At 42.9% G+C, this 23,033-nt stretch overlaps 1 protein-coding gene across 4 annotated transcripts in view; it reads right to left on the bottom strand.

Annotated features, from left to right (window-relative positions):
• Positions 1-23,033, bottom strand: part of NOL4 (nucleolar protein 4) — a 191,252-nt gene that overhangs the window by 113,277 nt on the left and 54,942 nt on the right. For all 4 annotated transcript variants that reach the window (XM_066625199.1, XM_066625200.1, XM_066625201.1 and 1 more), the window contains exons 2-4: positions 18,710-18,859; positions 6,709-6,820; positions 3,477-3,589 (exon numbers count right to left, since the gene is read on the bottom strand). In XM_066625199.1, the coding sequence (XP_066481296.1) occupies positions 3,477-3,589; positions 6,709-6,820; positions 18,710-18,859 (375 nt within the window). The remainder of the gene's footprint in view (positions 1-3,476; positions 3,590-6,708; positions 6,821-18,709; positions 18,860-23,033) is intronic.

The following is a 23,033-nucleotide window of genomic DNA, read 5'->3' as shown; positions in this document are numbered from 1 at the left end:
AGGGTGTCCTGCACCAGGGAAGTAATTATGAGACCAAAGGCCCCACCCTTCTCCAGCCATGCACCATAGTTTTTATTTATTTTATTTATTTTAGAGATTTATATCCCGCCTTTCTATCCACTGAGAGACACTCAAGGCAGCTCGCAATTAAAAACAATAAAAACATAAACTATACATATACAGATATAAAAGACATTAAAAACAATAAAACACAATAGTTCCAGCCATTGGAACTCAGACAGCATGAAAAAAAGACTGTAACTGCTGCCTTTGTTACATCCTGCAGCTGTAAAGCACACACCAAGACCTATGGGAAACATAGTAGGATAAGGCTCACCCATGAAGCTTGCTGAAGCAGGTGCTCTGAGTGGTAGACTGGGGAGGTGGTGACTTAGTTTGCCCTGCATCTGAGCCTACCTGCCAACTCCCCTGACCTCCCACTCACCAGTCTTTACCCTGAAATTCATCATTCTTCTTACTTACATACAAGAAGAGAATCAGAGCATTAGTGACTTGCCTCTTCCTCAAATGCCACTGCCACATGCAAGAAATCACAGTGGCAGGGCTAGAGGAGAACAGGAATGCAAAACTACCCTGCTGTAGTTGCTCCTCATTTAGGGGAGTGATTGAAACAGGATCACTCCACTGATGCTGCTTTAATCTTCTCTGACAAGCCAACTTTTTCTGCTCCCAGTATGTTTTGCCCAGCATATTTGGAAGAATTGGTTGGTGGACCCAAATTAATTTATTTCAGGTTTGCGTCTGCTCCTAATGATGCAATCTCAAACACACAAGGCCACCCTATTTGAATCCCTCATCTCTAGGAAAGACAAAAAGGCCTCACCAATCCTGACATGAGCTATTCACTACTGTCTTCCTATTCTCCCTAAACATAACTGGCAGCTGTGAAAAATATAAAAAGGAGTCAGGCTGCAATCCTAATCACACTTTCCTGAGAGTAAGCCCCAATGAACAAAATAGGACTTCTGAGTAGACCTGGTTAGGATTGTGGCCTTAGTCTTGCAGTTGTGATGCAGTGTCAGCATTTTGGGCAACAAATTCCCTAGGAATAATAGTTTCCCAGGGTTTCTGGTTCCTTGCAACTCAGGACCTTTGAGAAATTACAGTTCTCAGGGATCCAGGCCTGTGCTGCTCCTGGATGCCAGTGGCCCTCGCTGCTTAAATTGCTCCTGCTCTAGAATATGTAAAGTCAAGAAGTTCTGGTACAAAATTTCTGCTGGCCACTGCTATCTAATTAGTTGCATTTGCTAGAGTCACATTTTTCTGACTCTCATTTAGCTATTAATTAGTTTAATGTGCTTTCTAATGATAGGCTACAGAGACAAAGTGAACAAGATGCCACTCTGCTTTCCTGACACACAGTTAATAGGACTTACTCTCTAGTAAGTGTGTTTGAGACTGCAACCTAAGCCTCACAGAAAGCCCAGCTTTAAAACTGAGTCATTGCTTAAATTAATAGCAAAACCCTTGAGTCTGGATTTGAGAGATGGATTTAAGAATATGCTTAAAATTAAGGATGCTTAATAGCTTTCCTGAGTAGGGATTTCCTGAGCAGAATAAGCTAACTGAATATATGAAAAGGAGTCAATCTTGTTAGTTGGGAAAATTAAGGGGCACCTGATCTCCCCCCCCCCCCGGCTTTTCTCAGCAAGAAAGACTGAAAATTCCGTAGTTTAGCTAAGATGGGGCAATAGGGTCCCCAACCTCAGGTGCAAAACAAGGTCACAAATCAGGCTTCACAAATTGTATAATACAATCACAGTCATTTAAAACAATGTTAAATTATATAATGTTACCAATTCAGTTTGAAGCAATAAAACATTTTCAAGATAATCTAGGAAAAAAGACACCTGAAAGTGGTATCATTAAGCTGTACAGTGGGCCCTTGTTATCAGCAGAGGTTCCATTCCCAGAACCTCAGTGAATAACAAAACCCTCCAAATGCAACTAGAGCTATACGCTGGTCATGTCCAGATGGTATTCTGAAGGCTGGGAGACTGCATGTGGCTTCTCTGATCCTCAGAATGCCAGTTTTGGGCAAAAAAACCACAGAATTTCCAGTTTATCGGGGGGAAATGGAAGTGACATTTTTGTGGCCTTTCAAGACATTCTGAGGCCTGAGGAAACTGTGCACGGCCTCCCAACACTCTGGACAGTGTCTTTCTACCATGTCTTTCTACTTGGCACACTGTAGATCAGTGAATAGGCAAAACTAATGTGCAGGAGAGAAATCCTCACTGCTTCCTTCATGGCACACCGTTCTGCAATAGAGGAAGGGAGAAAAAAATCATTGCAGACCAATAAGTAAAGAGCAGGGGAGGTGTGCGTTTGGGGATGGAGCTGATAGAGAACTGGCAGTTGTTTTTTGAGGCTCGAATTAGCTGGAAATAATCAAGTTTCTTGGCTCTGGGAAAAACATTGGATCATTTCTGAGTTCATCTGAGATGAACAGTTGAAAGTTTGCCTGTGTCTAGTTCACAGTGTATTGAAGCTTCTCAAGATCATGCCTTCCCACCAGTCACACATGTCATGTCTTCTGACCTGATGCATGCCCATAAGGCATAACTTCTGCATTGAGTCTACGGTGGGGGGAAAAAACCTATATCAACCTAAAATAGACATCCAAAAAATCTGAACATCACTCTTCTAGCATTTTGCCAGTCTTGCTTAAGCAAAGGGAAGTATACAAACTATCTGCGTGCGGCCTTTTTCACTGCCCAGTTGATAGGAATGGGAACATCAAGCTTACTATTAGAGTTTAATAGTGATAATGATGATCTGGCTACCACTGGATAATGCACACTAGATAAACAATTTTGGAACATCAAGAGATGTTTAGCACAGAAGAGACCACTCATTTGCTTTTAAACTACTTCTTTTCCTTTCACCTGATGGCAGTCAAGAAACAGTACGCAAAAAAGTTCTTTCCACAAATATCCCCCCACCCCTGGTCTTTCCAAATATTCAAACTCTGGAAAGCAGTTTAATAGAACTCCTATTATTGTTTTCTCAGTTCAACTCTTCATATTATCTGAAAATTACATTACTACCCATTGTAGAATCACCCTGTGTACTGTAAATGACTTGCAAAGAGATAGCCTTACTAGTCTGTTGCAGCAAAAACAATGAAGCAATATAATGACTAATGTATTTCAGCATAAACGTTTGTGGACTACAGCCCACTTAATCAAATGCATGAAAAAAATCACATATCTGATGAAGCAATTTGTAGTCCATGAAAGTTTATGCTGAAATAAATTGATTAACCTTTAACATACAATGAGACTTTTTGTTGTATTTTGTGTAATGTAAGTCATGGATTGTTGTAGGATGGCAGTTCAAACCTCTGATGTGGATGTTTTCAGGATCTTCTGTGTCTTGTTACTATGAATATTTATAATATAATATAAATTATAATACTGTAATGTTATTATAAATACCAATCTGATATTTACCTCATCTTGTTGGGAATTGAGTAGCTGCAGCTTCATGTGCTTCATATAAGCCATAGTGATTGGCATATTGTAATCAATCATGCTGGTCACCAAAGTTGGGGGCTTTCCGTTATCTGTAAGATAATGTAAAGGTAAATATTTCTTGCACATAGTTTGATACAGGTCATGCCTCGTTATCCACTGGAGTTCCCTTCTGGAACCCCCAGTGGACAAAAAAAAATAAATCAGTGGATACCAAATCAGTGGAAAAATAGCTTTAAACACCCGCTTCCAGGTTTCTTGTTCCTCCATTTTCGCCCCAGAGTGCATTGGTAGAGATGCTATACTGAATTCAGCCACTAGATGGGGTAAATAATGGAATCTAATGGAATGAGATTATAATTATTTAATAGTGCAAAGGTAGGAAATTGGATTTTAGTGCTTTTTTCCTTATTACAAGGCATTTAAAGGTGGACCTCGGTATCAGTGGTGAGTCAGATCAGTGGATAACAAGGCACGACCTGTAGCTATAAAGTTTTCCACAGGCAAATTACAAATGGATTATATATGGCAGTTCTGGCTCTGAGTGTGATTCTTGAACTGCAGCTTAACAACTTCCATGGGGAGACAACCTGCATTGGGATCATTTGCATAAATTTACTAAAGCAATATTTTGTTTCATTGTAATATGTTATGGTTTCCCTAAGTATGCTAGAAAGAACATCTCACAAGGGGTGAAATAGGAGGGATCATCAAAGATAGGATCATCAAAGATAGGATCTTAAAACACATAGATGAACAGGCCTTGCTGAGGGAGAGTCAGCATGGCTTCTGTAAGGGTAAGTCTTGCCTCACAAACCTTATAGAATTCTTTGACAAGGTCAACAGGCATGTGGATGTGGGAGAACCCGTGGACATTATATATCTGGACTTTCAGAAGGCGTTTGACACGGTCCCTCATCAAAGGCTACTGAAAAAACTCCACAGTCAGGGAATTAGAGGACAGGTCCTCTCATGGATTGAGAACTGGTTGGAGGCCAGGAAGCAGAGAGTGGGTGTCAATGGGCAATTTTCACAATGGAGAGAGGTGAAAAGCGGTGTGCCCCAAGGATCTGTCCTGGGACCGGTGCTTTTCAACCTCTTCATAAATGACCTGGAGACAGGGTTGAGCAGTGAAGTGGCTAAGTTTGCAGACGACACCAAACTTTTCCGAGTGGTGAAGACCAGAAGTGATTGTGAGGAGCTCCAGAAGGATCTCTCCAGACTGGCAGAATGGGCAGCAAAATGGCAGATGCGCTTCAGTGTCAGTAAGTGTAAAGTCATGCACATTGGGGCAAAAAATCAAAACTTATATATAGGCTGATGGGTTCTGAACTGTCTGTGACAGATCAGGAGAGAGATCTTGGGGTGGTGGTGGACAGGTCGATGAAAGTGTCGACCCAATGTGCGGCGGCAGTGAAGAAGGCCAGTTCTATGCTTGGGATCATTAGGAAGGGTACTGAGAACAAAACGGCTAGTATTATAATGCCGTTGTATAAATCTATGGTAAGGCCACACCTGGAGTATTGTGTCCAGTTCTGGTCGCCGCATCTCAAAAAAGACATAGTGGAAATGGAAAAGGTGCAAAAGAGAGCAACTAAGATGATTACGGGGCTGGGGCACTTTCCTTATGAGGAAAGGCTACGGCGTTTGGGCCTCTTCAGCCTAGAAAAGAGACGCCTGAGGGGGGACATGATTGAGACATACAAAATTATGCAGGGGATGGACAGAGTGGATAGGGAGATGCTCTTTACACTCTCGCATAACACCAGAACCAGGGGACAGCCACTAAAATTGAGTATTGGGAGAGTTAGAACAGACAAAAGAAAATATTTCTTTACTCAGCGTGTGGTCGGTCTGTGGAACTCCTTGCCACAGGATGTGGTGATAGCGTCTAGCCTGGACGCCTTTAAAAGGGGATTGGACAAGTTTCTTGAGGAAAAATCCATTATGGGTTACAAGCCATGATGTGTATGCGCAACCTCCTGATTTTAGAAATGGGTTATGTCAGAATGCCAGATGCAAGGGAGGGCACCAGGATACAGGTCTCTTGTTATCTGGTGTGCTCCTTGGGGCATTTGGTGGGCCGCTGTGAGATACAGGAAGCTGGACTAGATGGGCCTATGGCCTGATCCAGTGGGGCTGTTCTTATGTTCTTATGAGGGAGTGGGAGAGCCAAAAATGCTTTGTCATAAGGATGTGTGAAACCCTTCTGAGAAAAACTGTCATTTCATCAAGATGCTTTGGGCTTTCTCAGACACCACACTTGAAGAGGAACCCCCAAATTCAATTTTAATGGGAATATGGTGGCAACTATGACTACTTGTGCATGGATGTCATCACATCATAGGTACACTTGGCCTCAGAATATGATTTCAGTCAGCATAGGCTGTGATACAAGGACATCTGCAAGAGGGATCTGTAGGAGTGGACCTCAACAGGTGGGAAACCCTGGCCTCTGAGCGGCCTGCTTGGAGGCAGGCTGTGCAGCATGGCCTTTCCCAGTTTGAAGAGACACTTGGCCAACAGTCTGAGGCAAAGAGGCAAAGAAGGAAGTCCCATAGCCAGGGAGACAGACCAGGGACACACTACACTTGCTCCCAGTGTGGAAGGGATTGTCACTCCCGAATCGGCCTTTTCAGCCACACTAGACGCCGTGCCAGAATCACCATCCAGAACGCGATACCATAGTCTTCCGAGACTGAAGGTTGCCAACAACCACACAGGCCTCCTATGCTTTTAAACTAGTCTTAATTATAATGTATTATCTTTGGCACTCTAAGTTTCTGCTTCATGCTACACTGATAGAAAGTAGAGTACATGCATATCTTTAAAGAAAAAATATTGTAAGTTTTTATATATTAAAAATTGGTTACTGTTCATGGAAGCTACCTCCTTTTAAGTGAACAATGTATTTCAAATATTTCTTTCTTGGCTTTTTCTCCTAAAAAAGAGAACCCAAACGCCTACGTATAAAAGGGGGAGGGAATTTCCCTTGGATAAATTACCTTTTCAGGAGGAACTCAGTATTAGATACATTCCTTTCAGAGAATGCAGAAGACCCACTACATTCTGAATTAGGTAAAGGAGATTATAAAACTTGTTGAACCATTCTAGTGTATAATTTTTTTTATGAGACTTCACAAACCAGGAAAATATAAATGGGCTTATGAATGAAATTACTATACATCCCACTACTTAACATGAAAGCTACCTTTATGATCTGCTCCGTCCGGGTTTAAATGCATTCTTTTCTGGCACTCTGAGCAGCTCATTAGAAATCGAGTCACTGCTTCTCTTGGTAGAAAGGCATAGGTCTCTGAAATCTGAAATGAAAAACAAAACACAGGAATCATTATATAAGCTGATTGAGAATTATTTAGCAGGACTGATAATTATATTTCTGAATAAGGCACGTGACATCTTTTTCTGAAAGTACAATGAAAGCGGGTACTGAATACTACACAGAATTTCAAAAAATGGAAATTTAATCTGTCTGCTTACCAAATAAGGGCATTCAAAGGTGCTTCATTTTTGTTTATGACTTTGGGGTGCAATCCAAAAGGTGCCCTGGGCTGACGCAACTCCACAGAGCATTTTTGCGCCAACTTAAGAGTTGGGAGGCCGGCGTACGGACATGCGCTGGCCTCCAGGGGCCTGATTGGGCCCGCTGTACCAGTGGATGGGTCAGTATGTGCTTGTCTTTTCAGGCCGGGGGGGGTCAGGGGGCATGGGGAGGGCAGGAGGGAGGCAGGCAGGACTGTGGGCAGGTGGTGGGGAAGTGGGGGCCAGGACCTGGCAGTTATGCCAAATCCTGACCCTGTTCCTGGGCAGCCCAAGCTAGCTCTGGGCTGTTTGAATCTGCACCACCTCTTTAGGCTCTCTCCGGGTTAAGGGGAAACAATTCCTCTTGCCCCAGGCCAAGCAGCTTCCAGCCCAAAACTTGTGTTGGATATGGGGCAGGCATGCCAACCTCCCTGTTCCAGCACAAATTAGGATTGTGCTGTTGCTATTTTTCAGCAAGGCATTATGCTACTCAAGTGAGTTTCCCAAAACTGTGTATTTTCCAGATTTGCTCCATATACCCTGTGTGTGAGAGACAAATTCCTATATTCTGGTACATATCCCTGGAAAGTCATTATCATTTTGCCCCTGTTTTTGCCTTCTGGGAATGTTTTGTTAAAATTTTGTAAGAATTACAAAATTACTAGTGTTGTCATTCTTCAGAGTTCAGCTCCTTTTCCAGGTTCTCTAGGAATCAGTGGCATAGCTAAGTGGGTGCAGGGGTATCAAGTGCACTAGGCTACAGGCTGGGGGGGGAAGCAACAGTCGCCCTGCCAGGCACACAAGGCTACTGGTGGGGGGAACAGTGGTCCGCCACTGTTGCTGCGATGCGCATGCATATTACATTCGGCTGCAGGCTCTGTCAGCAGTCAAATGTAAGTTGCGCACGTACACAGCAACGTACTAAACTGTTGTCCGTCCCCCCCACAGCCGGCAGCACACAACTAGCAGTCCAGTCAAGTCGTGCCACTTGTAAAAGCAATGCAACCGAAACAGCTTGTTGGGTGCTGCTGGAGGAGAGGCAAGTCTAGCTGTACTCCGTGCGCAACTGACATTTGGCTGCAGGCCCTGCAAACAGTTGAATTAAGAACCCAATCCTAGCCACACTTTCCTGGGAGTAAGTCTGATGGATTATAATGGGACTTACTTCTGAGTAGACATGCATAGGATTTGGCTTTTAGTCACACGTGCCACCTCGGGACATAAGGAGAGGCTCTGTCTGTCCAGCCTTCCCCGCCTTGTTTCCTTCTCTCCCTCCCCAGGGGCCACAGCAGCTGAGTTGGTGGGCCTGGTGCTTCCCAGCAGGAGAGGGGTGGAGATGGCAGAGGAGGCACTCTTCCTGCTGCTGCCCACCATGCCAAGGGTTAGTAAGTGAGTGAGTGCTGCCCGCCTGCCTGCCCAGCTGCTTTTTGGGAGGGAGCCTAGCTAGCAGGCAGGCCAGCCATTTGAGGAAGCAGAGGTGCCGCTGAGGTCTGTGCAGGCGACTGCCTTTCTCCTCAACTGTCTCTGGAGGTCCTCCCCTCCCACAGAACTGTGAGCTGCCACTACTGATCTCCTCTTCCTCACAGCCTCACAAGGTACTTCCCACTTCGGGGTGTTTCTGGAGCACTTTGCCCAGACGGGGGAGGGCACCTAGGGGACCTGATCTCAAAGTGTCCACAGAGCGGGAAGATCCGATCAGCAGCAGAGGCTCCATGAGCGAGGAGGCTAGAATGACTTCCACCAAGGGAAGTTCTTCCGCCTTCTTAGGTTGCAATCCTATAACACCTTCATGGAAGCAAGCCCCATTGAACACAGTGGGACTTACTTCTGAGTAGATACACAAAATTGTGCTGTTGAAAAGTGTCATTAAAAAGACACCAGTTTAATTAGTTAAATTTGATGTCATGGTGGGGCTACAAAATCTTATTTGCACTGGGTAGCAAATGGGTTAGTTAGTTAGAAGTTAAATTCACACTTTAGCAACATCTTGGGGCCCCATCGTAACCCCTTATGTCAGTGCTGGAAAGCACTGACATAAGCATAATGCAGCTCCAAAGTAAGAGAACAAACATTCCTTTACTTTGAAGAGATCTCTTTGAGTGACACCCAACTGCAAGATGAAGCACATGTCCCATTGGCACCACTATGCCAGTGCTGGAAAGTACTGACATAAGGCGTTAGGATTGCAACCTTATTTATCTAACATTTATCTACTTGCATACACTTTACTTGGAACTGCCTTGAATGTCCAGAAGTTTCAGCTCATGTAATATGCAACAGCCAAGTTGCTTATGGGCACCTGTTGGACAGAGCATATTACACCTGTACTTTGTGATCTACACTGGCATCTATGCTCCCAAATTCTCCCCCACTCTCTCTCCATATATACTATCTTACAATGAAAACCACAAACTGGAGATTGCCAGCATTCACCAGGAATGTTGACAGTCCTGTCCATCATTCCTGAATTAGCTGTGATCAGGAGGAAGGGAGATGTGAGCCATACACTGACTCCAACAGAGAAACAATTACAAGCAAGTGATACCTCAGCAAGCAATTACCATACAATTATGCCATTGTACCAATGGTAAGGCCACATCTGGATATTGTGTCCAGTTCTGATCACCACATCTCAAAAAGGATATAGTGGGACAAAAAGGTGCAGAAGAGGGTGACCAAAATGATTAGTGCACTGGGGCAATTCCATTATTTGAAAAGGCTACAATGTTTTCAATCTAGAAAGAAGGCACTTGAGCAGGGACATGACTGAAACTTATAAAATTATGCATTGGGTGGATAGAGGGAAGTTCTTTTTCCTCTCAAACAATGCAATGAAGGGACATCCATTAAAATTGGTGGTGGACTCAGAACAGACAAAAGGAAATGGTTTTTTACCCAGCAAGTAAGCAGTCTGTGGGACTCCTTGCCACAGGACGTTATGATCACACCTGGCCTAAATGTCTTTAAAAGGGGATTGGATATTTGATGGACGAAAAGTTTACCACAGGTTACTAGCCAGGGTTATATGCAACTTCTGGGTTTTAGAGGTAGCCTAACTCTGAATATCAAGGGAGTGGCAACAGCATTCTAGTAACTTGTTGTCTTGAATGCTCCCTGAGGCATCTGCTGGGCCACTGTGAGATACAGGAAGCTGAACTAGATGAGTCTTTGGCTTGATCCAGCAGGGCTCTTCTTATGTTCTTATCCTGGTCAGAAGAAGGAGAGGCCTCAGACAGGTACCCATCCATCGCACCTCTGATAAAGTTCTACATTCCGCTTGCAGCAAGGAACAATTAGACTGGATGCTGCCAACCAGTTTAAACCAGATAATATCTAAAAATTAAGATTGAACATAGTAAGATCCTTTATACATTTCTTCACCGAACTTATAAATATTCAGAGTCTGGCTGTATTAAAATTAATGGAGCATTCCTAGGGATTCATTAGTAGCCTGGATTTTGGGAGGAATGCTTCATTTATTTTAATCGAGCATTCCTGTTGGATCCTCAGTGCAGTCAAGGAAGATCGTAATCTTGCATGGGAAACAATAGAGCTAAGACTCCAAATTGGTACATATCTCTTCTAATTCACTGCAACTTGATTTCACATTTTAGATACCTGCATTAAATTTGCCCACGACAGAACATTTTCACTCAATTTTCGTGAGTATGATCCAAATTTAGAGAAGTTTCCTTTCTGAATATTGTTACCCTTGGCTAGCTACCCTCAGCGTAACCTGGCATATTGGCTCATTACAGAAGCAGCCAGCAGAACTGCAGAGTCCCTTTAGGACTGTCTTGTCATTACCTGCTTTATTTCAGTCAGCCTAACAACCCCAGGATCATTCTGTTTGGTCTCTGCTATGGATACGTAACAAAAAGAGATCTACCGTGACATTTCTCCACCTACACTCAACACAACAGGCACAGCTGTACAGCAAGTGAACGAAAGATGTGCTTGCTGAATTTTGCAAGTAGTGTTAGTCATCAGATAAGAGACTGGTGGAAGAGAAATGTGGAGACAAGTTTATGCTTGCTTCTCTCTCTGTTTCTGAGTAGACTCACCCCTCCCCATAGGAGTCTGGCTTGCGGTGGGAATGACGCCTGAAAAGCCATATTGTGTTTTTTCTCTATTAAAGCATAATTAATACTTCCCCAAATTGACCTGTTCTCCACATCTGTGCTCAGGGTAGCAGCATTGCTTGCGCCCTCAATGGCTTTCCAAGATACACACATTTAGAAGTGGCTCACTGTGCAACTATAACATAGCCCCAAATACATTTCCAAACAGCTCTGTCTACTCTTCGACAAAGACTGGAAAGTGAATGAGGTTAAGCATGCTATAGTACTGATTAGCCAGAAAAAGAGGATATATTTTTGCCGTGATGTTTATAGACCAAACTACTGATATTACACGTAGAGTAGATAAACATACTGCAAACATGTTCTCAAAGTCCCTCTATAAACTAGTTTTGAATGAGAGACAATCTGAGGAGAGAATAGAAGGTGGTGGATCAGGACACTCTCGAATGGAGTGTCAGTAAGGCCCATAGTCATAGCTACCACTGCCTTCATTCAGCTTCTTGCCTCTAGGTTGGTACTGAGGACCAAATGGTACTCCCCTAAGCAACCTGTACCTTCCAGTGGCCGATTCCCATTCTAGGATAATAACAAAAAAGAAAAGTAATATTTAATAATTTACTATAAATCTCTCAAACTGTTCTATTTCCCATTTTTTACTCTGTGTGTGTGTGTGTGTGTGTGTGTGTGTGTGTGCACGCACGCACACGCACACGCACACGCACGCACACATACACACTGTCACTTATGGGATATGCATAGCATATGGCTAGGAAGCATTTATTCAGCACCTCAAGACATGAAAACTATCAGATTATGTATTATAGGTCACAATTATAATAGTTTTGTACAATTGCAGACATACGATATCTAGGTACAGGGTGACCCCCCCAAAAAAAACAGAACCCATAAAAATTTTATTAAATCCTACAAAGGTCCAGTAAATTTCAAGAAACTTACTGGACTCAAACCAAGACATATTGGGGAAGATTATTATTCCAATATTTCATGCACAAAGTCGACTTGTATACCCTGAAAGAAAAAAGATGAAAAATTGAAATTGACAGTTTTATTCAAAGATTTGTAGGTTCTGTTTTTTTTGGGTCACCCTGTACTATGGTTACTTATCATAGAATTGGTGTAGTGTAGTGGCTAACAGACCAATCCTAAACAGAGGTAAGTGCCACTGAATACAATAAGATTTACAGCTCAATTCTGTCTGCGCAGTACATGGGCAGATCCTGAGGTCCACCAGTATACTGCATGGTCTGTCATCACAACAATCTCTTCGCTGGTCTGTGGAACACTGCCTGTGCAACACTGTGCAAGGCCACACACTACCAGCAGTGCCCCACAGAACAGCTGTCCAACAGGTGGCAGTGGGGTGGATCAGAATCATCCGGGACCAGAGCTGATCAAAGGTGGGATTTTAGCAGCAGTGCTGCCTGCTGATTCCTATCTCCCCATCTCAGGCCTGATATCCCCCTTTTGCCAAACACATGCCAGCAAAAGAACTGACCAGCAAAAGAGCTCCCCTTGGCTCCAGAGGGTAGGAGGGAGGCAGTGTTCACCCATATCTATGATTTCAGTCACCGCAGGGGGTTCTGAAATGGAGCCCCCGCGGATACGGGGGCATGCCTGTATTGTTAAAGTTTTCATTGTACATATTGTACATATCAGCTTTCCAATGCCAATAAAACTTTCCATATCAATAAAGCTTTTGCTTTATTTTTATAAATTATTTAAAATACTAGAAGTGTGAATGCATTATCATTGACAAAGTTTTCAAGCTTAAATGTGGCCAAATTCTTGCATATATTACTTCTGTATAATTTGGTGAATGGATTTATTCATGCTGTAATGGTTAATAGTGAAAAATGTGCATGTCTATAATATGGAAAATCAAAATATATGAGACATGCGATTTATTGCAAGTTTTAAAAAAATGAAGAAATGGTGGAACCTAGCTTCAGGGGCGGAGCACCAGTTTAGGTTAGGATGTTGAACTAGTCAAGGGTTTAAAAAAGAATGTGAATGAAGGAAATGTGTGCATGTACTTCTGCTATGGGTAAACCACTTTAAATCAATCAACATAATGATTTTTATCACCTGATAAGGTGATGATGTGGACCAGCTCATAATGCAATTGGAGTTCCTTTCTCCATGCTAGTACTGCATAAAACTTTATTTTTTAACACTTGTGCTGGTATAGAGAAAACATCCCAAACGTGCAGTGAGCTGAACAGGTGGGTAAAACACACGTAGCAATAGAGCAGCTTTCACATGATGACTGTAATACTGTATGTAGAACAGCTGAAGCACATTGCTTCTTGATCCACATGTGGTTTTTTGATGTTATTGTTCAAAACCAGGAAGCATAAACTCTACAGCTTTCATTTTCTCCATGTGCAAATACTACAAATATCGTAAAAAAAAAAAAGTTAAAGAGCTCTTGGGAAGAACAACTAAATGACAGAAATGTAATGGTAGGGGATTTCAAAATATGTAATTAACTGGAAACCAGGAAAAAAAGCATGTAGGTTGAAATTAAATGGGCTTCAGCTTTGCATGACTGCAGAAGATTAGGAGAGAATGCAAATGACTGTATCCACAAAATTGAAGCCTTTTTGTTTCCATAAGAATCAGGTTTACTATTAAATAATTCTGAATCTGTCAAATGTAATTTTGATAAAGGCACTTGATTAATAACAGCAAAAGCAAGCAGGTTACTCAGACTTTGGCTGCACAAATAGAGAAGCTCTGCTGTTAAACAGAGCAGGTAAATTGCTAGATGCTGGGATAACTGTCATACAACCAATATCAGTTCAGCTTACCTGTCACTTGCAGCATCCATTACCAGTCATCTATTTTACCACAAACTGCCCTACAGGCACAGCATCTTTGACATGACAGCACACTTACAACTCATGTAAACATTCAGATTCCTCTCCCAAGCGGTTTTCCTATTTCTCCACAGTCGTTTCAATCATAGCTCCAGAGCAGTATACGTCATCTAGGGCACTCACAAGAAAGACCATTTCACACAACTTTTTGTCCAACACTTATATGGAATTCACGTTGTGAAACGTGTATGCAGCATAAAGTGAGAATGGTTGCAGAAATCTGTATTTGTCTTCTGCCACATAATGGGAAACCAGAATTCACATTGACTCAGTTCACACATAACACCAATTGATTCCAAGCTCAAGCAATTCATCCTCCACCTCTTTGTTTGGTTAAGGTCCCCTCTCTGACTTCTTGGTTTCTTAATATACTTGAACTGGTACAGCATGCCAATTTTAATTCTCAAAATTTTAATTCTTAAAACTAGAATCAAAAATAACAATTTGAATCTGGTTTCCAATTCTCACTTGGAGGGCAAGCGTTAATCCTAGTTTATGTAGATGTAGTGACAAGCTACAGTTAATTTGAAACTACAAGTCAAGGAAAGAATTGGGGCATGAAGAGGGGGCATAGAAGCCTGAGGCTCATTCATGTAATGCCCAACCAGTCCGTTCGCTTCATGGCACATGTGTTTTGCACCCAACACATAAGATTCCTATTTTTCAATGTCCAGCATATGGATTACTCAAACATGAGATTGATTTTTCTAAAAATGCTTTAAATGCAATGCAATCTTATACTGCAATTTTATGCTTGCTTATATGGTATAAATCTAACAGAAAACAATGAGACTTTTCACTGGATTGCATTGTTAGTGTGTTCTTGTATCCTTTTACATTATACAATTAGTATGAATAGCAGAACAAATTGTTAATAATCACTACTTCTTCATCCATTGCTTCTAACTGCTTGGACTAAAAGTATTCCTGAGCTCTTATTTACCACTGCTGCTGGCAAAGATGTGGCCTCAAACTCTCCCTGGGTTGCTTCTATTTCTATCAAGAAAGGATTATTCTTATGCTATTGTTTTGCTTGGTTGGTCGCTATTTGCATACATGAGTCACATACATACAAAAGTGTGTTACCAAAGTGTGTCCTTTGGTAACATACTTTTTTCCCCAATTACATAGCTTTTGTACCCAAATTGCTTATTCACCCTCTCGGAGAGCTGCTGAATTACAGAAGTGCTATATAGCCCATAGGTCAGCCTGGCAGACCAGAATGCTAGAGGCATTTGACAGGCTGGGCAGTAACCTTGCTTCATACAGCCACCGCTCATAGGAGTGAGCGGCAGCCCAATCCCAATCTGTACTGGTGCAGCTGGGCCAAGTGGTCCACACTGTATCCAGTGCAGGTAAGGAGCAGGCTGGAGGTCTCCTCGTGGTACGGGAATATTTTCCCTTTACCCTGAGTAATGCTCCAGCCTGCCCAGTGGGGCGACTTAGATCTAGATCTATGCCAGCTAAACTGCTGGTGCAGGTCCAAGCTGCTCTGTGTAGGGGATTCAGGCCTGGGAGGGAGGATAGGATATGGCAGAGGCCTCCTCCTCCTCCTCCAATTCCACTCCCCCTCCTCGGTCTGATCTGCCCCCCTGTTTCCCTTCCCTGAAATGCCCCCTCTCTACCTCCATGCCGCCTTCCCCAAGCCTCTGCCTCTTACATCTGCCAGGGGCTGGGGGTCTGGATGCAGCACCGGCCGGCCGGCACAGGCCTTCCCGCTGGCACTGCTGGCTCTTGAGTAGTCACAAACATGCTTTATGGCACATTCGTGACACCTCTGGGCAGGGATGGGCAAGTCAAGTGCAGCTTGACTTGGGTCGAGTCACGGGCCTCCACCCCTATGACTCAACTCAAAAACTTTCCAAGTCGCCCAGAGCGTTTTTGCAATTCAAAAAGACTCAAGTAGTTCCCTTTAAAAAGTCAGCAGTGGAAATAAAAGGGGCTGGTGGTGGGAATGTGTGTGTGTGAGTTCTCTTCAAACATTCTCCTGATGTCCCCATCCCATCTGTAAACAAGGTGGGAGGGGCTGTAAGAGAGTGGGGACAGAAGAGACAAGAGGGAGGAGGGTCATGTGCAGCAGCTGCAATCCTTACCAAGACAACCTAATCTTTGCAGCTCTACTCAGAAGTAGTCCCATTGTAGCTGGTCATTCAATGAGGCTTCCTCCTCCCAAGTAACAATGGAGCCATGCATTGGAAAGTGTGAGCGCTTCAAATCACCTCTCCCCACCAACTTCCCTACCCCCCCTGTCCCCCAGGCTTCTCCAGTCAATCCAAAGGAAAGAACCCCCTTGGGCTCCCCTTTCTGCCCTACCTCAACCAAAGGAAAAAAACAGACTGTCTTTGGTCCGATAACCATTGGTTCAGTTAGAGATGGACAATGGAGCTGGCTCCTGCCTCCCACCCTCCTGCCTGATGCAAAAGGAAAACATTAACCCTTCCCTGCTTCCTGGCTGGAACTTCCCTGCTGCTCACCTGGTCTGAATGAGGGTCCCAAGAGGTCTTTCACACCACAAAAAAAGTAAGCAAGCACACCAGAGATAGATGGACTCCAATGTGCATGTGTGGGGAATCAGTGCTGAGTCAAGTGAGACTCGGGTCTCCATGAGTCAGCGAAAAACACTGAATTTTGCAACTCGGATTCAAATCACCGGCCTCGAGTTCCTGCCTCTAGATTTGCGTGGCAGCTGCTAAACTTGGCAGAGCCAGCACTTAGGATTGTGCTGTGAATGTATCAAGCACCTAAGTTCCTTTTGTTCATAATAGGGTTTTACTAAGACCCTGATAAAATTAAAATGAAAAAAATTATTTTAATATTTTACATATGTAGCATTGCAAGACTTTTATAAGTTTTAAAGTTAAAGAAGGTTAAGTTTGTATGTCATTCCATATAATGTAATTATTTCATGATGAATAAAATGAAGGAACCAGTTCACTATAAAGCATCTCAACTATGTTTTCATCTCAAACAGTTGCATGTTTCTTTTAATTTGAAAATTGGGATGCATTTGTCTTCTGCTCATTATCTTACCACAAATCAGGTGGTTGGTTGACACAGCCCTACTCGTGCCATTGTACCCTCACTGCAAGCCTGATTATGAAACTGGAGTAATATTCTATGATTTGCTACTGAATTGATTAAATGAATAATTAGCATAGGCTGTTAATTTACAATCAACAACTCTACATAGATTAAACTGAAGGACTTAAGGACTGTTCCTACCCATGAAGAGGTCATGGGCAGCCCAATCCTAACTCGCACTGGAACAGGCAGGCCAAGTGGCCTGTGCTTTATCCAGCACAAGGTAGGTGCCAGCAGATCAAAAGGACACCAGTGAAACAGTTACTATGACTCACACATAGTGTTAAGCTCATATAGAGTCACTCTACATCTTTAAATGGATTATTAGACTGTCACATGTTTTGCAACAGTTACAGGACCCCTGGGAACAACCCCTATTGGCCACTAAGGAAGGAAGAAGTGTTATAGGAACATCCTCCTCCCTCTTTCTTTCCCTCCCCAATGGCTAATGCAGCCAGTCACTCCCAGACAGCATTCCCACTATCAGGGACCATTGCAGTATGGGAGAGGGAGTAACTACCCCTGTCTGACCACCAACTATTCAAAGGTAGAGAGCCTTCTAGCCCCAAAATATTATTATTATTAACTTTATTTTTACCCCGCCTTTCTCCCCGAAGGGACTCAAGGTGGCTTACAACAAAGGTTAAAACAAATTTAAAAACAGATAAAATCATAAAAACAGTAGTCAGATAAAAAAAGTAGTCAGGTAAAAGAGCATAGCGCAGCAAATTAGAAAAGGATCAGGCCTGTAATCAGATGTTAAAAAGATGTTAAAAAGGCCAGGAACTCAGAAGGCTTGTCTAAGCAGAAGGGTCTTCAGGCCTCGCTGAAAAGTTACAAGAGAGGGAGCAGTTCTTAAGTCAAGGGGAAGGGAATTCCATAGTGTTGGTGCCACTACTGAGAAGGCCCTATTTCTTGCCGCCGCTCCACGTACCTCCCTAGGTGGCGGCACTTGTAAAAAAGCCTTCTCTGATGACCTAAGAGGACGAGCCAAATTGTACGGGAGTAGGCGATCTCTAAGATACCCTGGCCCAGAGCAGTATAGGGCTGCTGGGGGAAGGCCAAATAAGGAGGGGGGGTGAGTTAATGGGACAAACCAGGAGGGTGGAGTATGCATGGGAAAGGACTCCAGGGCACCAGTGAATCCTGGCATCAACCTTGAATATAACTTGGGGTGTTAATGGGCCATGGGGGTGCTTAATGTAGGGTTTTGCCCCAGTGCTCCCAACAACCTGGCATCAGCATTGTCTATCTAGTTTTTTCTAACAATGAGTGCTGCATTTTGCCTCACTAATTTCCATGTTAAAATTTAAAGAATTTTCACATAATTTTGACACATGCCTCACATAGCATGTACGTTTTTCGATAAAACTTGATTAATACTCAGAGATAGTAAAATACATACATGATTTAACAGAAACATATTAGGAGTCAGTGACAGTGCAAGAAAAAAATCACAATTCTACATTATTTTGATGATAGATGATAGATTTAGGGTCCAATCCTATTTAACTTTCCAGCGCCAATGAATCTACAATGTATCAGTGAGGTCAGAGTTCGGGCCCTTACAGGTATACTGATAATTTCCTCAGGCTGTGTTACTTACTGCTTTATAAGTTCTTTTTTGTCCAGCATGTTTTCTGATTTGTTCTCCATTGGGCCCCGTTTCCACATGCATGGAGTAGATAATGTCAAAAAAGTCCTCAACAACAGCTACCCGTCTTAAGGACAGTTTCTCATCGACACCAACTCCATCCTAGGAAAAAATGATAGTGGACACAGAGTTAATATACAAACTACAAATAAACACACTTTGTTTTAGTTAGAGCTGATGAGATAAAGATCTTTTCATTGACCTCTGAAGATCCCAATCCCAGAAGTGTACTTCGGAATTCAATCAATGACAGTAGCATTATTATTACGCGGTACATACAGAACTTTCAGAATAAAAATTGAATAGCAAAACAACCTAAAGCACAGAATCTGAGTGATCTTATATCTTAACATTGATGAAATTTTCACAAAATTGCTATATGCAAAAGAAGCAGCATTCAGAAATAACAGTGTCTACTTCACAGGTCATGCAAAAATGAATGCTTCTGTGAAGGCAAGCTTTTGCCACAAACAATATGGAAACATTACTTCAATGGTCATTATTTATATGTGTTATAGTCAAAACCCCAAATTCATCATTATCAGTTCTGACTAGCAAAGACACAAAACTCTGGCCATTGTTAAAGATTTCTACTATTGCCTAATCAAAGTACCTTGCCTGGTGGAAAGAACTAGTTCCAACTAGAAAAAAAACCATGTTTGCTACCTTAAAAACATCTGGAGCTTCTAGTTTTTCCCAGTCAGAACCTACTTTTTCCCAACAGCTATGGTAGGTTCTAGTTCTGGCGAAGCAATGCTAGAAACTTGAACACTGCTTGGGGCTTCTAGTTTTGACTAGTCAGAACTAGCTCCTCCCAACAGGCACAGTACATTCTTCCTAGGCAACACTGGAAACCTCTGACACTGTCCAGGATTTCTAATTTTTACTAGTCACAGCTAGTAATAATGAATTTTGAGTTTTTACTGTAATGTGTATACAAATGTATAATTGCAAAAAAAGGGGAGGGGGAATAATACCGTAATCTCTGGTTAGTATACAATATTCTTTTATCTCACCACAGTTGCATAGGGAGTAGAAAGTTTTGCCCAGTATTTGGTTGGTTAAAAAGAAGGAGAGAGAGAGAGAGAGAGAGAGAGAGAGAGAGAGAGAGAGAGAGAGAGAGAGAGAGAGACTGGAGCTCTAGTTTGTGAAGAAACAGTAGCCTCTGACCTAATACTTTTACGCACGTTACATAGGGAGCTCTTTTCTATGGAGACCCCATTGGTCCATCTCATACAGTATTTACATATATACATCTCATACACCAGTGTTTCTCAAACTGTGGGTCAGGACCCACTAGGTGGATCGTGAGCCAATTTCAGGTGGATACCCATTCATTTCAATATTTTATTTTTAATATGTTAGACTTGATGCTACCATGGTGACTGCTTTGGGGAAATGTTACAGACCTGTACTTTTAACAAGCTACTATGTATATTCTTTTAAAAATGAGAGTCAATGAGACTTACTCCTGGGTACATGTGGGTAGGATTGCAGCCTAGGATTGTTAAAAGTTTTCCTGCTTGATGATGTCACTTCTGGTCATGACATCACTTCTGCTGAGTCCCGACAGATTCTCATTCTAAAAAGTGGGTCCTGGCGCTAAATGTGTGAGAACCACTGATCTACACAGACTAGCAGTGGCATTCCAGGATTCTGGATGAGAATTTGTCCTCAGCTGTGCTTGGAAATGCTGGGGATTAAACCTGGGACCTTCTGCATGCAAAGCATGCACTCTGAATGACATGAGCATGCACTGAGCATGCACTGAATGACAGCTCTTTTCCTAAGAAGGCTTGGAAGACTTTCCCATAATGCCTGAGGCTTCATACTATTGTATTGGAAGTGACTTTCTGCACACATTCAAATGAATGAATGAACAGGGGAGGAGCCTACTGTTGCAACCTTGCATTCATATCTAAAAAGGGCTTCTGTTGTTACTCAGTGGTGAAAGATACGTACAGGAGTGCGCTGCTTAACAATCTCCGCTTAACAACATCTATGACAGTGGTCAAAGCACAACAAAGAGGCTCTTAAGGAGGCATCAGGTCTCCCATAGACTGGAGCAGAGTGTCTGTTTACACCAGGGGTCGGCAACCTTAAACACTCAAAGAGCCATTTGGACCCGTTTTCCAGAAAAAAGAAAACCTCAGGAGCCACAAAACCCTTTTGACATCTAAAATGAAGATAACACTGCATATATAGTTTGCGCTCCCCTCTTATAGGTCCCAGTTATATAATACACTCCCCTCTTGTAGGTCACAGTTATATAATACATTCCCCTCTTATAGGTCCCACTAAAAATCAGGTCCAGACCCACAGTTGGAGAACAACTGTTTTAGATTGTGCACAGGTGAACTGCTTGTGAAGGATACTGTCATTCTTTACTGTCATTTACTTCTGTACTTCTGTAAATGCCTTTCCACACAATACTACCTCTGAACAAGACCACTTAGTACTACTTAACACTGTTCACAAAGGTGCTCCTGAACAAACAAGCTAAGAGTTCAAAACTGCATAAAATAAAAGGCATACTAACAGTGATTACTTCCCAACCATGAAATATGCTTTGGTGCTACATATACAGTATGTTACACATACAGTATACAAACATATACAAAATACCATCTGGTGCAGGGGTCTCCAAACCCCTTTCAAGTTTCCAAGTGAAGGAAATGGAGCAGTGAGAGTGTGAGTGACGGGGGGGGGGGATGCTGAGTGGAGAGCTTGAAGGCTGTAATCCTGTGCACACTTTCCTGGGAGTAAGCACAATGGGACTTACTTCTGAGGAGACACACACAGGATTGTGCTCTAAGCTTGGGAGGAGGACAGAGCAGCTGCACTCAATTGCTTGCTTTTGTCTTGGCTCCGTGGGGTCAGGGCTGCTTGTGGGAAGGGGGGTCATCAGGGTGTTCAAACCCCTTCGTTTATGCGCCCTCCCCTACACGGGCAGGCGGCTGGTGCTGCGGCTCAGGCGGGAGGGAATGTGCAGCGGCAGCAGCGGCGGGGGGCTCGCCCTCAGCAGTGGTGCGGGCTCTTTGGGCAGGAGCTGCTCCGCCAGCCATTCGCGCCCTGTCCTATGGGGTGCAACCGCAGGAGGCATGGGAGCTGCGCGCATGCACTCAGGCTGGTGAGTGGTGGCTGCGTCACAGGAGGGGCGAGCCCCTCCCCCTGGGATGGGCTAGCCCCGCACGGAGCCGCAGCAGAAGGCTGAAAGAGCTGCTGCTCCAGAATGGCAGGTTGCCGACCCCAGGTTTACACCATAAAGAGTCTCTTAATGCAAAGAATAGGCAATCTATCTCCAGTAACCTCTGCAGCCAGCTAGTTTCTAGGAGGGAGTGTCTGTTTACACAACAAAGGTAACAGATTAAGCTGAATGTTAACTTAATGACCTATTTGCATAACAACCGGAATTGGAGAACACTTGTCCCCTTCACAAGTGGTGCAGTATACCTGTAAATTGCACTTGCTCCAGGCCTTTTCTATCTATTATTTCTTCACAAGGTCTGGGTTTGAGCCCTGACATTCAAAACCTTTCTCAGGGCTGAATACTTTTCAGTTATGGGACAAATTAAGCCCTGCTTTCATCTTCCTTAAAAATCAGAAATCTACATCTGGGAAAAAAATATCAGGACACTTCAATTATCCTTTTGCATTAATTGGTTGACACATTATTAAGAGACTGTGATCATCATGCTCAGAAAAAAGGACTTTACAAGGACTATATAACCTTTCTAGATTTCCCCACCATGTATGGTCACTAAGTAATAGGTTCTGCTAAGTGGAGGGTTTAGAAGCAGATCAAAAGGACACCAGTTAAACCGTTACTGCATGAGAGGACTTGATAGATTCCATAGTTAACAGTGCCACCTACATTTCAAAACCTTGCAACTGGTGTTCACAGTATTAAGCAAAGACAGCTATGACTTCCCTTATTTTTCTACATTCTGAGCACTGTTTCACACAGTTCACACCAATGAATAGTATGTAAAGATAAAGATAAATCTCTCTATTCAGTGAATTCTCAAAAAAAAAAGAAAAAAAGGTTCCTCCCTTCCTTCCTCATAAGTTTCATTCTAGCAGCACAAACCTAGGGATGCAGTCAAGAACATTTCTAGTGTGATCTGCTATTCACAGCTGTGAAAGAAAGGGAACACAGTTTTTATCCAATTTTCAGTTTCTTTCCAAATTAGTGTATCTACTTTCTTAAGGAAACAGAAATCTTTTTCCAAGCCACTGTTCTGCCCTTCCTCCATTATCTTTATATTGTTTGTTT

Source organism: Tiliqua scincoides, chromosome 4 (genome assembly GCF_035046505.1).
Source record: "Tiliqua scincoides isolate rTilSci1 chromosome 4, rTilSci1.hap2, whole genome shotgun sequence".
In the NCBI taxonomy this organism is placed as follows: Eukaryota; Metazoa; Chordata; class Lepidosauria; order Squamata; family Scincidae; genus Tiliqua; species Tiliqua scincoides.
The sequence above is the reverse complement of the archived record's forward strand: the minus strand, read 5'-3'. Positions and strand labels throughout refer to the sequence as shown.